This window comes from Danio rerio, chromosome 12 (assembly GCF_049306965.1).
Source record: "Danio rerio strain Tuebingen ecotype United States chromosome 12, GRCz12tu, whole genome shotgun sequence".
Taxonomy (NCBI): Eukaryota; Metazoa; Chordata; class Actinopteri; order Cypriniformes; family Danionidae; genus Danio; species Danio rerio.
Window position 1 is genome coordinate 5,085,001 of NC_133187.1, and position 14,273 is coordinate 5,099,273.

Consider the following 14,273-nt stretch of genomic DNA (forward strand, 5'->3'; position numbering starts at 1 on the left):
TGGAAAAAAACAGAACAGAATCGAATTGAATAGAACAGAACATAATTGAATAGAATAGAACAGACTCGAATAGAATATAACAGAATTAAATAGAATAGATTAGAACAGAAAAGAAAAGAAAAGAACAGAATATAATTGAATAGAACAGAATAGTCTAGAATAGAATAGAACAGAATAGAATACAATAAAACAGAATAGAATAGAACAGAACAGAATAGAATTAAATAAAATAGAAAAGAATAGAATAGAACAGAATCAAATAGAACAGAAAAGATTAGAAATAAATGAAATAGAATAGAATTGAATAAAACAAAACAGAATTGAATAGAACAGAATCGAACAAATTCGAATAGAACAGAATAGAATTAAATAGAACAGAATATAATTGAATAAATCGAATAGAACAGAACATAATCGAATAGAATAGAATAGAATAGAATAGAATAGAATTGAATGGAACAGAATAGAAATAAATTGCACAAAATTGAATAGAACAGAATAGAATTAAATAAATCGAATAGAACAGAATAGAATTGAATATAACAAAACAGAATCGAATAGAACAGAATAGAACAAATTTGGATAGAACAGAATAGAATAGAACAGAATAGAAATAAATAGAACAGAATATAATTGAATAAATCGAATAGAATTGATTAGAACAGAATCGAATATAACCGAACAGAATAGTAATACATTTAATAAAATTGAATAGAACAAAATAGAATAGAATAAATCGAATAGAACAGAACAGAATTGAATAAAACAAAACAGAATCGAATAGAACAATAGAACAGAATCAAATAGAATAGAATTAAATAGAACAGAATATAATTGAATAAATCGAATAAAACAGGACAGAATCAAATAGAACAGAATAGAATTGAATAGAACAGAATAGAACAGAATCGAATAGAACTAAATAGTCTAGAATAGAACCAAATAGAACAGAACAGAATACAACAGAACAGAATAAAAAAGAACAGAACAGAACAGAATATTTGTCATTGTACAAGTATGAAATTGAAGTGCAAGCCTTAGGTGAACAAATATATTGTACAAAGATTTCAATGTCATAAATACAAAACAAGACATAAAATGAATATAAGTGAAATAAAAGCATGTCTCCTGCATGTGTGAAGATCCTATTCTGAATGAATAGGTGTAACAGTTAGATTATATATTATCGTACATTGTTAATTGGAGTTCCCACCTAAAGAATTGTTCAGTACTGTAATGCACAGTCAGTGTTAGCTGGCAGCATTTGAGTTGTTATGTGCATTTATTACTCTTGGGTATAAACTGCTTTTAGTCTAATTGTTAGTGCTTCGGCAGATCTGAAACAGACGAGGACCTGGGTGAGATCGTCCCAAATGTTTTGGGCTTTCTTAAGTCTCGACATCAAGCACAAATGTAATGTCTCTCACCTGCAGAATGAGGATCGGAGGGAAACTGATAGACTTTATGTGGATCGGCGCCATCATTCTTTTTGTCAGATATCATTTTGAAGCCTTTAGCGCGAAGAGCACTGCGAAAGTTTCTCTTCCACACAGACGGATCTCCATTCAATCTGCCATCACCAGCAGCGCTAGTCTGAGCCCACGCCTGACGAGAGATACAAAATTGCTTAATATTTTTTTTACTTAAACCTTTATTTTATTAGGAAAGCCTCTTGAGATTTGTAATTTCTTTTTTAAAGAGTGTCACCAAATGATAAACATTGGAGACTACACATGAAAAAAAAACAATAGAAAAATACAATTAAAGAAATACATCATTTAATTATAGCACCAAAACACATCCAGGCTACAAGTGAAATACTCAGTAAGATTGTAAATTATTTAAAGACATACTGAAAGCGTATAATAGTTTAGGAGTTTGAACAAGCAGCAAATACATGTATTTTTTTAGTTTACTGTGCCATACTATTAATAAAACAAGAAACATACTAAATTCTCTTCATTATATGTAGAAATCCATCAGCTATAAAAGGAAAATAGAGCGGTAAACTGTGCATTAAATACAGATGCATGCATTTTACACAAGCGTTTGTAGCTCCGCCCCATTTCGAAAAGAGCACAATCTCATTTGAATTTAAAGCGACAGTCACCAAAATTACACAATTAGGATCAAAGGCTAAAAGGGGCAAAGAGTTATAAAAGATTATTTGTGGGGTATTTTGAGCTGAAACTAAACATACACACTCTAGAGACAGAGACTTATTTTACAATTAAAAATGTACATAATAGGTTCCCTTTAAGTATCACGTTCAAAAACGTATAGTGTTTATTTAAACTATATTGTCATGACTGTCAGTGACCACCTGAGGGCGCTGTAGTTCAATGGACACTGAGTGGAACTACAGCGACCAAAAAGACTACATTTCCATACATTCTTTCGCACACACACCCGGTCTGTCATCTACACTGATTTACAACCACAGCTGTCTCCAATCTCCGTTGATTACCTGGACTATATATTCAGTCATTTATCCTCTGTTTGTCAGTTGGTCGTTGTCTCCCTTGTGGTATGTGTTTGAATCCAGTCTTGTCATCCTGTATCCAGTTTTTTATCTTATCCTAGTTGTCAAAGTCTAGTTTTAGTTTAGTCTGTTTGAGTTCCTGGTTTGTTTTGATATTTTGTACTTTGTATTTTTGTATTTTTTTGTCACTGTTACTGCACTATACTATATTAAATCTGCACTTGGATTCTACACTGAAAAAAAGCATTCAAAGATGATCGCTTGGATTTACTAAATTTTTTTTACGTTAAGTTGTTGTAAACAATTTATTTGCGCTGAATTTAAACAAACAAATTAAGTTGAACATTATTAAACTTAATTTGTTTGTTTAAATTCAACACAAATAAATTGTTTGCAACAGTTTTGCATGCAACACTTTTTTTCAGTGCACTAAAAAAAGTGTTGCATGCAAAACTGTTGCAAACAATTTGTTTCTGACACTATATTATACTATATACAGTATAATTTATATTTATTTATATATATTTATACTTTGTATTTATTTATACTATATATAAATATATTTATACTATATATATTATACTGCTGTTTAGTTACACTGAATATTTTTGCATTCACTATTTACTGCTTTTTTTTAAATATATTTATTATCTGTGTTTTGTCTCAGTCATTTTGTTGCTCTGTCACAAAAACAAATTCCTCGTATGTGCGAACATACCTGGCAATAAAGCTCTTTCTGATTCTGTTTAATATAGAAAAGTTAAGCATATTTTTACCTTGAATATGAGCACATCGTCGCTGTTGGAGTCCTGTCTCAAAGCGTGTTTCCAGGGAATGCTGAACTGGGTACAGTCTTCATTTTTCCAGCATACTCCAGGATAACGTCCACTCTGGATTTGTTCATACAACCAGGGCACGAACAGCGGTTTTGCTTGAGTCATGATGCAGTCAGACTATACAGCACAACATTCATCAATAGACAGGACCTGTACAAACAGCAAATCATGCTGAAACATCCACATGTTCAAACACTTTAAAAACCCTCCCACTTAAAAAAACACATGCTACAGCATACTTTACCATTTGATACAGTTTAATGTAGTAAAATGTAGTATACTGTACACCAGGGGTTCTCAACTGGTTGGCCATGGGACCCACATTTTTACATGGTCATCTAGCCGCGACCCAAAATACTTAAGAACTAAAATATATTTTAAGTAATTGTAATTCATTTGTATTTATCTGTTAACATACCCAGTGACCGATAAATCATAAGAAAATCACCAAGACTTACAAATAAACAATATTTTACTGCTGTCATTTTACAAAATGTATCAAATTATATAAATATTACAGAGTAAAACTGTCAAATACTGTAAACAGTGGTTAGGTTGAGGAAAGGTTCAGTTACCATGAACTAAATTGAACTGTTAATAAAACATTAACACTGATCCGGTTGAACAGAACAAACCAGCAAATTAAAGTAAAACAATTAAAATAATCATGACCATTTTTATTATAATCACCAGTTATTTGCTCTTCTGCTTTTGTGTGGGCTTTCTTGGCCTTGGCTACACGGTGAGCACAGTAAGATGAGCGGAGTGCCTGTTCTTGTTTTGAACATGAAGATGTTCGGCACTTTTGTGATGCCCTCAGCTCTTGGAGTCGTCTTTGAAAATAGTCCACAGGTTTGTCCTTGCAACTGGGATGTTTGGTTTCTAAATGTCGTTTTAATTTAGAAGCTTTCTTGTGAGAGCACCTCTCTACATAAGACACACTGAGGCTTTAAGCCTTTTTTGTCATCAATATATGTAAATCCACACTTTACATATTCAGGGTCGTACTTGCGCTGAAATTTCACAAATCAAACGGTACGGTTGTCGCAAAATAAAAGTCCGATATAAGCAAAATAAGTTAAAAATTTAAACTTTTGTTGTTTTTTGGATCACACATTCCGCGACCCACTGAAAATGTTCCCGCGACCCAGTTGAGAAACACTGCTGTACACAGTAGTAGCATATTACCAGTGTTGCGGAGGTTACTTTGAAAATGTAATAGATTACAGATTACAAATTACACTATTTCAAATGTGATAAGTAGTGTAGCTTTTCAATTCCTTTATAAAAGTAAAGTAACTGATTACATCTGATTACTTTTTGATTACTTTTAAGTTTCTAGTGGATTTTTCAACTAACACTGACCAGAGCGAGAGGTGGCAGTACCACACAAAAACACTTGTCAACCACCGTAAAACTGAAAGAAGAAGAAATCAGCGTTCTAGAATCAAAAGGCATCAGAATAGCAGCGCTTTAGCATAGGGCATCGTGCACATCAAAAACAGGCAAAGCAACAGATTAATATTATTCAACGTATTCAGATGTAACCCCATTTGTAATCTTTAACATTTTCATTAGTAACTGTAATTTAGTGACACATTTTTTCTCAGTAACTGTAATGAATTACTTTTACTTTTATTTTGTAATTAAATTACGTAACGTCTTTACATGTAACTAGTTACTCCTCAACACTGCATATTACTGTATTTGATACATCTTAAGCACATTGACTGTAGCACATTATAGTAAATACTGTGGTATAACTTACAAGTTACAACAGTAAACTAGTAGACTGTGGTTTTCATTCAATCATTAATTTTCCTTCGGCTTAGTCCCTTTATTTATCAGGGATTGCCACAGCGAAATGAACCGCCAACTCATCCAGAACATGTTTTACACAGCGGATACCCTTTCAGCTGCAAACCAGTACTGGGAAACACCCATACACTCACACATTCACACACTCATACACTAGTTTACCCACTTCACCTATGGCGCATGTGTTTCGACTGTGGAGGAAACCTGAGCACCCGAAGGAAACCCACACCAAGACGCGGAGAACATGCAAACTCCACACAGAAATGCCAACTAGACTGTGGTATATTGTATCATATTATTGTATATACATATTAATATAGTATTTATATTTTGTTAATATATAAATGCCATACTATATAAATATCTGTAGTGAACTGATCAACACATTTTTAGAAGAGTTGCTTGCTAATGGGGAAGAGTGTGTTCTTCTGTGTCTTATAATGTACTAAAATTATTTACTGTGGTTTAATACAATTCAATACACCAAAACATGGCAATCAAGGTTATTAAGTCTAAAATGCTCGACACAGTGGCGCAGTAGGTAGTGCTGTTGCCTCACAGTAAGAAAGTTGCTGGTTCGAGCTTTGGCTGGGTCAGTTGCCGTTTCTGTGAGGAGTTTGCATGTTCTCCCTGCGTTTTTGTGGGTTTTCTCCGGGTGCTCCGGTTTCCACCACAAGTCCAAAACATGCGGTACAGGTGAATTGGGTAGGCTAAAATGTCTGTAGTGTATGAGTGTGAATGAGTGTGTATGGATGTTTTCCATAGATGCACTCTAAAAAAAAAGGTTCCTAGAGGTTCTAAATAGAACCTTGGGGTTCTATACTTGGCCAGTAGAACCTTTTACCCAAAAAATTTTTGTTCTTTGAGTGCAAAGAACCTTTTTGATTAAAATGGTTCTATAGTTTTTGATTTATGACATAATTATCTAGTAAATATTATAAATAATTATAAGCTATATCACAGATATACAAAGCTTTTTGAGTCAAAACCTAATAAAATGAATGCTGTGGTCAAAAACTTTATCAGTGTACAGTATGATGGGATTTTTTTTCATTCAGGTTTGCACATTAGCATATAACTTATATTATATATACTTAATATTTAACATTTTTAACAAATTCTTTTGTGAAATAAATAAAATAACCAGTTTATTTATTTAGACTGTGCAGTACCATGTTTTTATGATTTAATAATTTATTTAAAACTAATAATCATCGTCGTGGACAGGTGGTGAAGAGCCTCGAGAGTGACGGTTAATTTTTCGAAAGGAGAAGTCCACCACAGATTCATCATTCACACTATATATATATATATAATTAAAGGTTTAATATTTCACAATACATTTAGCCTGCATTTTTGTGTCCTTTATAAATAACACCTGATCTTTCATCTATGGATTATTAAAATATGTTTGGTTTTAAAAAGTTTTAATAATATCCAGGAATGGACTGGCCATAGGGAGAACTGGGACCTTTCCAGGGTGGCCTAATAGTCAATCTAGCCTGCCACCGTGACTCTGGCCTGCCGCGCATACACAGACTCGGTGCAGGCACGAGCGCTGCACTGCTACCTAAATAAAGAACCCTTAAATGGTTCTAAATAGAACCATCTAACTTGAATTCGAAGAACCATTTGGGGTTCTATTTAATGAACCCTAAAAATTGTTCTATTTAGAACCTTTTTGGGGTTCCATATATGAAGCGCTTGATAGAACCATTTTTGGTTCTATATAGAACCGTTTCTTTTAAGAGTGTGGGTTGTGGCTGGAAGGGCATCCGCTGCGTAAAACATATGCTGGATAAGTTGGCGGTTCATTCCGCTGTGGTGACCCCCAGAATAAAAAAGGGATTAAGCCGAAAAGAAAATGAATTAATGAAAGTCTAAAATGCCCCTAAATATCCATATATATTCCTATTGTTGGCACACAAAAATGTAAAGATTATCACACACATACTGTATATTGTGGTGTAGTGTTTTTAGAAAAGTTACTTTAGTGATTAATGTAGTAATGTGTTTACAACAGCATTTACTAAAATTACCACAAACTACTACATCATTGCAATTTATAATTTACTATATTAAGGTTCAAACACACTTTCACATGTTCTATCTATGTTCTACTTTCACACAAACACATGTTCTATAGTAAATTTACTCTAAAATACCATAGTATTTTTTAATATACGCCAGCATTAAACACATTTCTTTTAATGTCAGTGATTTAATTCATGAACTTAATATTATTAACATTTTCTAACACATCCTAAATGACACTTTAGTATTAAAAATGTACATGTCTAGATAGACAGAAGGCATTACCAATAGCATGAAGTCACGATTCATATAATGATGCAATCACATACACTCACTGTGATGCAACATTACAACTACAAACCAAGTTGAAATATCCACGTATGCATATACAAACTCTCACAACTGCCACACATATCCTAAAATGCAGTAAAATATAAATCCGGAATTACTATTTATTATTATTTCATCGTCTAGTTGGCTTGACAGTAACGTTAACGTTAGCCTATAAACATTTTATGACAAATCGCAGAGGCCATTTTAACTTCAAAAAGTGCATGCATATATTATTGAATAATATGTATGTAATAAATAAAACAATGTCATTGTTCATATAATAACCCATTAATACGCTACAATAACAAAAGTCCCGTGGCTGTCAATGGTAACTTACCTTGCAAACAGAAGCGACAGTTGTTTGTGGCCTCGTGTGTTTTCAGCGAGCTCTTCCTCAGATGTAAGAGATGTAAGTAGACAGAACTGCTTGTCAATGTTGTTTTAATACTGAGCTTTATTCAGCAGACTGTGCTTTACGATCAGGTTTTAAACATTACTCGGGAAACCCATATCAGTTTCGATTTCCCCTTTTCGCGTCATTACACACGTCACCGTAAGTTATTTTACCCTGCATGACCACAAGATGGCGGAGACGACCATTAAAAAAGAACGTAAACAACAGACGATTAAAATGTGTTTTCGTGTGTGTCAGGCCTGTCGTTGTTTATTTAGCACTTTAAAATAAGATTTATTTGTTTATTGGCTACATTAAAAAATAACAATGAACAATACAGTTCACCCAAAAATGAAAACTGTCATTAGTTAGCCTACTTCCCTTTACTTGTATTTCTTCACAAGTCTTTCTTCTGTTGAACACAAAAGAAGGTATTTTGAAGAATGCTGAAAACCGGTAACCATTGACTTTCCTCAAGTTAATGGTTAGCGGTTTTCAAAACTCAAAAACATGTTTGGAACCACTTGAGGAAGAGTACAAAGAGAGTAAATGTTGATTATTGGGTGAACCAAATTCTTTAATGTTCATTTTCTTTTCGGCTTAGTCCCTTTATTAATCAGGGGTTTCCACAGCAGAATGAACTGCCAACTCATCCAGTTTTTACGGAGCAGCTGCCCTTCCAGCCACAACCCACTGTGAAACTCCTATACATACTCTCACACACACTCACAGAGATGCACACTCATACACTACGGCCAGTTGTAGCTTATTCAATTCACCTGTACCACATCTTTGGACTGGGGAAACTGGAGCACCCGGAGGAAACCCACACCAACACAGGGAGAACATCCACACAGAAAAGCCAACTGACTCAGCAGCGACTCGACCAGCGACCTTCTTGCTGTGAGGTGATCGTGCTACACACTGCACCACCCTGACACCTATACATACCTAATATACAATATTCAAATCTAAAGTTATTAATATTAAGTGAACTAGCAATAAAAATGAAGAGTTCTGTTTTATTTACTATGGTTTGCTCATATTACGTTTAATAATGTTTTACAAATGAAACTGAATTATGTTTACAGATTATTTTGCATTATTTAAATTTAATTATTTCATTAATTTTCCTTCTGCTTAGTCCCTTTATTCATCAGGGGTCGCCACGGCGGAATGAACCGCCTTAAATATATTTAGTTAATTTAATTTGAATGGATTAATTCAATGACTTTAACACATGTTTCAGCTGTACTCCTATCAGAGATGTTTATTTCAGAGGACCCAATATCCCACATTTATTTGTTTATTCATATACATGAAGTGCTTAATATTGCACAAAACATTTTCGTTTACTTTTTACAGCGTCTACTTCTACTTTTCACATTATAAAATAACCAGCAAACATTAGCAAAAATGTTAAATCAGTCAAAACATCTGTTAACAAAGCTTTAGCTTTTAACCTAAAAACAATCCTTGCAGTTTAAAATGAAGAAAGCTTGTATTTACAGTTTTTAGGGGGTCAATATAAACAACACGAAAACCAAAGACATTTTAAAAATGTTTTTAAATTAACAATGATATCATTTAATCAAAGCTATATTAATTAACACAAATTTAAAACATTTCACATTAGATGTATTTATACTGTATTTAATCTAGAGAAGGTGACACAGAACAATCTATTAATCCTGCCGTGTATTTATTAGTACTTTATTAACATAATGTGGACAAACAAACTCTAATTTGTTGTTTTTAATAATCAATATTGTGACTACAAATGTAAAACCTACAGTAATCCTCACCTTTCTCCATAAGCAACAAAACAACAACAATGATAATCATTTTTGTTTTAATTAAATCATTATATTTATAAATATAATTTCCTGCAAATCTATGAATGTTTTCTCATTTGAAAAACCACTTCAGTGGCACTCTACTGTACTTTTTACACATTTTTCTTCTAGCTAATGTGATTAGATTGTAGTACTTCCTGGTTATGCTTTCTGAAAAATATCCTAAACCACTTCTGACTGTTCATGTTCAGAAAAACCAAGACATTTTATTACACCTTTGAAAAGTTCCTGTTGGAAATACCACAATAACGCAGCTAAATTCCTGGCCTGAACAGAAGATAAACAAAATGAACATAAGCAAAACCAAAAGGGAAAGCTGTAATGAAATCAAGCTTCGAAAAATCAAGAAAAAGTACAAACGTTTAGAGAAATGTCAACTGGATCTGACATACAGTTGAAGTCAGAATTATTAGCCCCCCCTGATTTATTAACCCCCCTGTTTAACGAAAAGCAGATTTCTAAACATAATAGTTTTAATAACTGTTTTATTTTATCTTTGCCATGATGACAGTAAATAATATTTGGCTAGATATTTGTCAAGACACTTCTATACAGCTTTAAGTGACATTTAAAGGCTAGGTTAATTAGGTTAACTAGGCAGGATAGGGCAATTAGGCATTGTATAGCGATGGTTTGTTCTGTAGACTATAGAAAAATATATATTATATAGCTTAAAGGGGCTAATCATTTTGACCTTAAAATGCTTTCTAAAAAATTTAAAACTGCTTTTATTCTAGCTGAAATAAAACAAATAAGACTTTCTCCAGAAGAAAAAATATTATCAGAAATACTGTGAAAATTTCATGAATCTGTTAATCATCATTTGGGAAATCTTTAAAAAAAAATTTAAAATTCTCGGCATCATCTCCTATCTAGCAAAAAATGCATTTTGCTCAACTGGAACCAACAAAGACCTCCAACATTTGAACTGTTCATAAAACATAAATGAAACAATGCTCTTGGAACAATATACATACTACTTAAAAAACAAAGGGGATGCCTTTCAAAAAATATGGATGCCTCTAATGATCCTCTCTATGAACACATCTGATGTATGTTCACAATATGTGTGACCTTAACCACGGCATAACTATGTGTATTATGTTTTTTGAATTTTGTTTGTATGTTTATTTATTTATTTATTATTATTATTTTATTTATTTAATTATTGATTTTTTTTTCTCTTTGCCTTTTGCTGCTATACTTGTCTACTGATACATTTGTCTTTGCCCTTTTTTGTTTACGTTTGTATGTTCATTAAAACCAATAAACAAAAAAATTTAAAAAATAAATAAAATTTAAAGGGGGGCTAATAATTCTGATTGCAACTGTAAGTGTGTGTAATCGATAATTGAGCTAAATCAATAATAGGCCTTTGGAGAAAAGCAGTGCTTTATCTGAGACAAAGTAGTTGTTGACGGTTTTATTTGTTTGTCAAATACAGGGATAGTCCATGTACAGAAGAACCGGGAGATTTTTGTTGTCAAGAGCTGTACAATATTTACACAAAGGCTTTACTTTTGAAAGAAGCACAGTATTAGATTGTTCCAAAATAATACTCAGAATACAGACAAAAGACAAACAAATAAAAACAAATTTCCATTTTAAATAGTACTAATACATAATCCCTCCCTAATGGGAACCAGACGCTTTGCTCTCACTTTCACTTCCACGCAATGTTTTTTTTCTCCTGCTGTAGAATGCACTGCAATAATAACAATACCGCTTGCGTAGCTTGAAATAGTTTGTTCTACTCTGCCTTGCCTTTCTCTTTTCCGTAACAGATAAAAGCAGATAATACATTTCCCATTGTGTCTCCAACCACCTCACCTTTCAAGAGCAAAAAGGAAGACAGCTCAGAATGTGGCATCCATTTATAGCATTATTAGAACCGTTACGAAGCATTACTGGGTTTGTACTGTATGTGCGAATTCCTGTTAAAAACGTCTTTATAAATAATAAAAATGTATTACTTTAGCTCACACTTGTTTCACGCGTGTAGACTAAAGCGTTGAATGTCATCACACATGTCTTTGCACGCATCTTCCCACGTCAGCATTTCCGGTCCGCACTCGTTTATAAAACAGAACCTTCACTCGCTCTCGCTCTCGATTCAGAAAAAAAGCCAGAATAAAACTGCTTAAAAAATTACTGGTGTAAAATTCAGTAACAGACTTCTCCTCTGCTAGCGTCGACTCCTCCTGTCAGTAATTTCCCACAATGAATCCGTCAGTCCGCTCAGAAGTATAAAGACTCCACACAGTATAATCCTCCATGGCTCTGTGTACCGTTTCCTTCGGGCCCGTCTTAGGCCATCTCGGTTCGGTCACGTCCGTGTGCAGGGATGAACGGCCTCGGAGGGAGTTAATAATCTCATCATCGCCGGTCCTGTATGAGAGCCGTTTGAAAGAAAACGTTTCTGTAAATCCCAGGAGGAGGACAGGGGAGCTAGGCGACAATAAATCCAAGCGCTTTGCAGATTGAGGCCGTCTCCAATCCTCAACACTCCCGTCTCTGGTTTTTGGGTCTGTCCTACACTTTGGTGCTGAGGGCCATCAGCTCCAGGAAGGAGTTGAAGAGCGTCTCCAGCCAGTTCTGATTGGCCATGCACTGCTGAACCACTTCCTCCTGTCCTGGATCTTCTGATGCCTGCTCTATAGTGTTCGTCTGAAAGAAAGCAGAGGTCTTCATTAGCTATGTTTTCATCCAAAGATGCTAATTAAACTTACGCCAGGGTTTCTGCAGGTTTCACAAAGTCAAATTTAAGGCTTTTTAAGACCATTATAAATGAAATGTCAAACCTATACAGGACACTTTTATATTGTATCATTCACTCACCGGCCACTTTATTAGGTACATCTAAAATTTCAGCCAATTAGGTGCATCTAGGTGCATTTAGGCATGTAGACATGGTCAAGACGATCTGCAGCAGTTTAAACAGAGCATCAGAATGGAGTAGAAAGGGGATTTAAGTGACTTTGTACGTGGTTGTTAGTGCCAGACTGACTGGTCTGAGTATTTCAGAAACTGCTGATTTACTGAGATTTTCACGCACAGCCATCTCTAGGGTCTACAGAGAATGGTCTGATGAAGAGAAAATATCCAGTGAGCGGCAGTTCTGTGGGCGCAAATGCCTTGTTGATGCCAGAGGTCAGAGGAGAATGGCCAGACTGGTTTCAGCTGATGGAAAGGCAACAGTAACTCAAATAAGCACTCGTTAAACCGAGGTCTGCAGAAGAGCATCTCTGAACACACAACACGTCCAACCTTGAGGCGGATGGGCTACAGCAGCAGAAGACCACACCGGGTGCCACTCCTGTCAGCTAAGAACAGGAAACTGAGGCTACAATTCACACCGGCTCACCAAAACTGAACAATAGAAGATTGAAAAATGTTGCCTGGTCTGATGAGTCTTGATTTCGGCTGCGACATCAAATGGTCGGGTCAGAATTTGGCATCAACAACATAAAAGCATGGATCCATCCTGCCTCATATCAATGGTTCAGGCTGGTGGTGGTGGTGTAATGGTGTGGGGGATATTTTCTTGCCACACTTTTTGGCCGTTAGTACCAATTGAGCATTGTGTCAACGCCACAGCCAACCGTATTGTTGCTGACCATGTCCATGTTGACCATGTTGAGTATTGTTGCAGACCATGTCCATCCCTTTATGACCACAGTGTGCCCATCTTCTGATGGCTGCTTCCAGTAGGATAACACCATGTCATAAAGCGCGAATCATCTCAGAGTGGTTTCTAGAACATGACAATGAGTTCACTGTACTCAAATGGCCTCCACAGTCACCAGATCTCCATCCAATAGAGCACAATTGGGATGTGGTGGAACGGGAGATTCGCATCATGGATGTGCAGCAACTGCGTGACGCTATCATGTCAATATGGAGCAATATCTCTGAGAAATATTTCCAGTACCTTGTTGAATCTAAACCATGAACAATTAAGGCAGCTCTGAAGGCAAAATTGGGTCTTTCCTGGTACTAGTGGGTTTATTAGGTACACTTACTAGTGTACCTAATAAAGTGGCCGGTTAATGTATTATAATTAGTTATTTCTTAGCCACATTTTCAACAAATTCTCAAAACAAGCAAACCCTAGTTGTAACATAAACATTTTTCAACACAACTCATCTTTAAGAAAATCTATAATAAACAATGTCACACAACAGTCTGTCCAGGTCAGTGCGCTCACCATATATGGACTATAAATACACATAGAACCTTTTAACAAACATTATTGTAAGGACGATAATAAAACCACATTGGTAAATAGAGTTATAAATAGAGTTTTGTTAAAAGTTCTATTGAAATGGATTGCTGGTTGTCGGATTGGGCAGCTTTACATAGATATAGGACAATTAGGACCTGTTTACAATTATTTAAGACCTACAATACAAAATCTTAAGTGAATTTAAGATTTTTTAAAGCCTTTAGTTTTTCTGAAATGTAAAACATTTTTAGAGAAAACAGATTCTTTAAATGTGTGTGCATCATAATGTGCCCAT

The 14,273-nt window shown here is 34.7% G+C and overlaps 3 protein-coding genes across 13 annotated transcripts in view; all 3 read right to left on the reverse strand.

Moving 5' to 3' along the window:
* The window catches only part of irf3 (interferon regulatory factor 3), a 21,255-nt gene extending 13,217 nt beyond the window's left edge, over window positions 1-8,038 (reverse strand). For 7 of the 8 annotated variants that reach the window (XR_012387654.1, XR_012387652.1, XR_012387653.1 and 4 more), the window contains exons 1-3: window positions 7,841-8,038; window positions 3,259-3,468; window positions 1,428-1,605 (exon numbers count right to left, since the gene is read on the reverse strand). Coding sequence is in view for 3 of the 8 variants with exons in the window: in XM_073917747.1 (XP_073773848.1) it covers window positions 1,428-1,605; window positions 3,259-3,423 (343 nt within the window). In the remaining 5 variants the exon portion in view is untranslated. Of the gene's footprint in view, window positions 1-1,427; window positions 1,606-3,258; window positions 3,469-7,840 lie in introns of those variants that run through there. The other variant, NM_001143904.1, reaches the window with a different exon arrangement.
* The window catches only part of fra10ac1 (FRA10A associated CGG repeat 1), an 855,621-nt gene that overhangs the window by 210,279 nt on the left and 631,069 nt on the right, over window positions 1-14,273 (reverse strand). The window lies entirely within an intron of this gene.
* The window catches only part of prr12a (proline rich 12a), a 30,843-nt gene continuing 27,731 nt past the window's right edge, over window positions 11,162-14,273 (reverse strand). For all 4 annotated transcript variants that reach the window (XM_073918078.1, XM_073918077.1, XM_005156015.5 and 1 more), the window contains exon 15: window positions 11,162-12,420. In XM_073918078.1, the coding sequence (XP_073774179.1) occupies window positions 12,286-12,420 (135 nt within the window). In that variant the 3' untranslated portion in view covers window positions 11,162-12,285. The remainder of the gene's footprint in view (window positions 12,421-14,273) is intronic.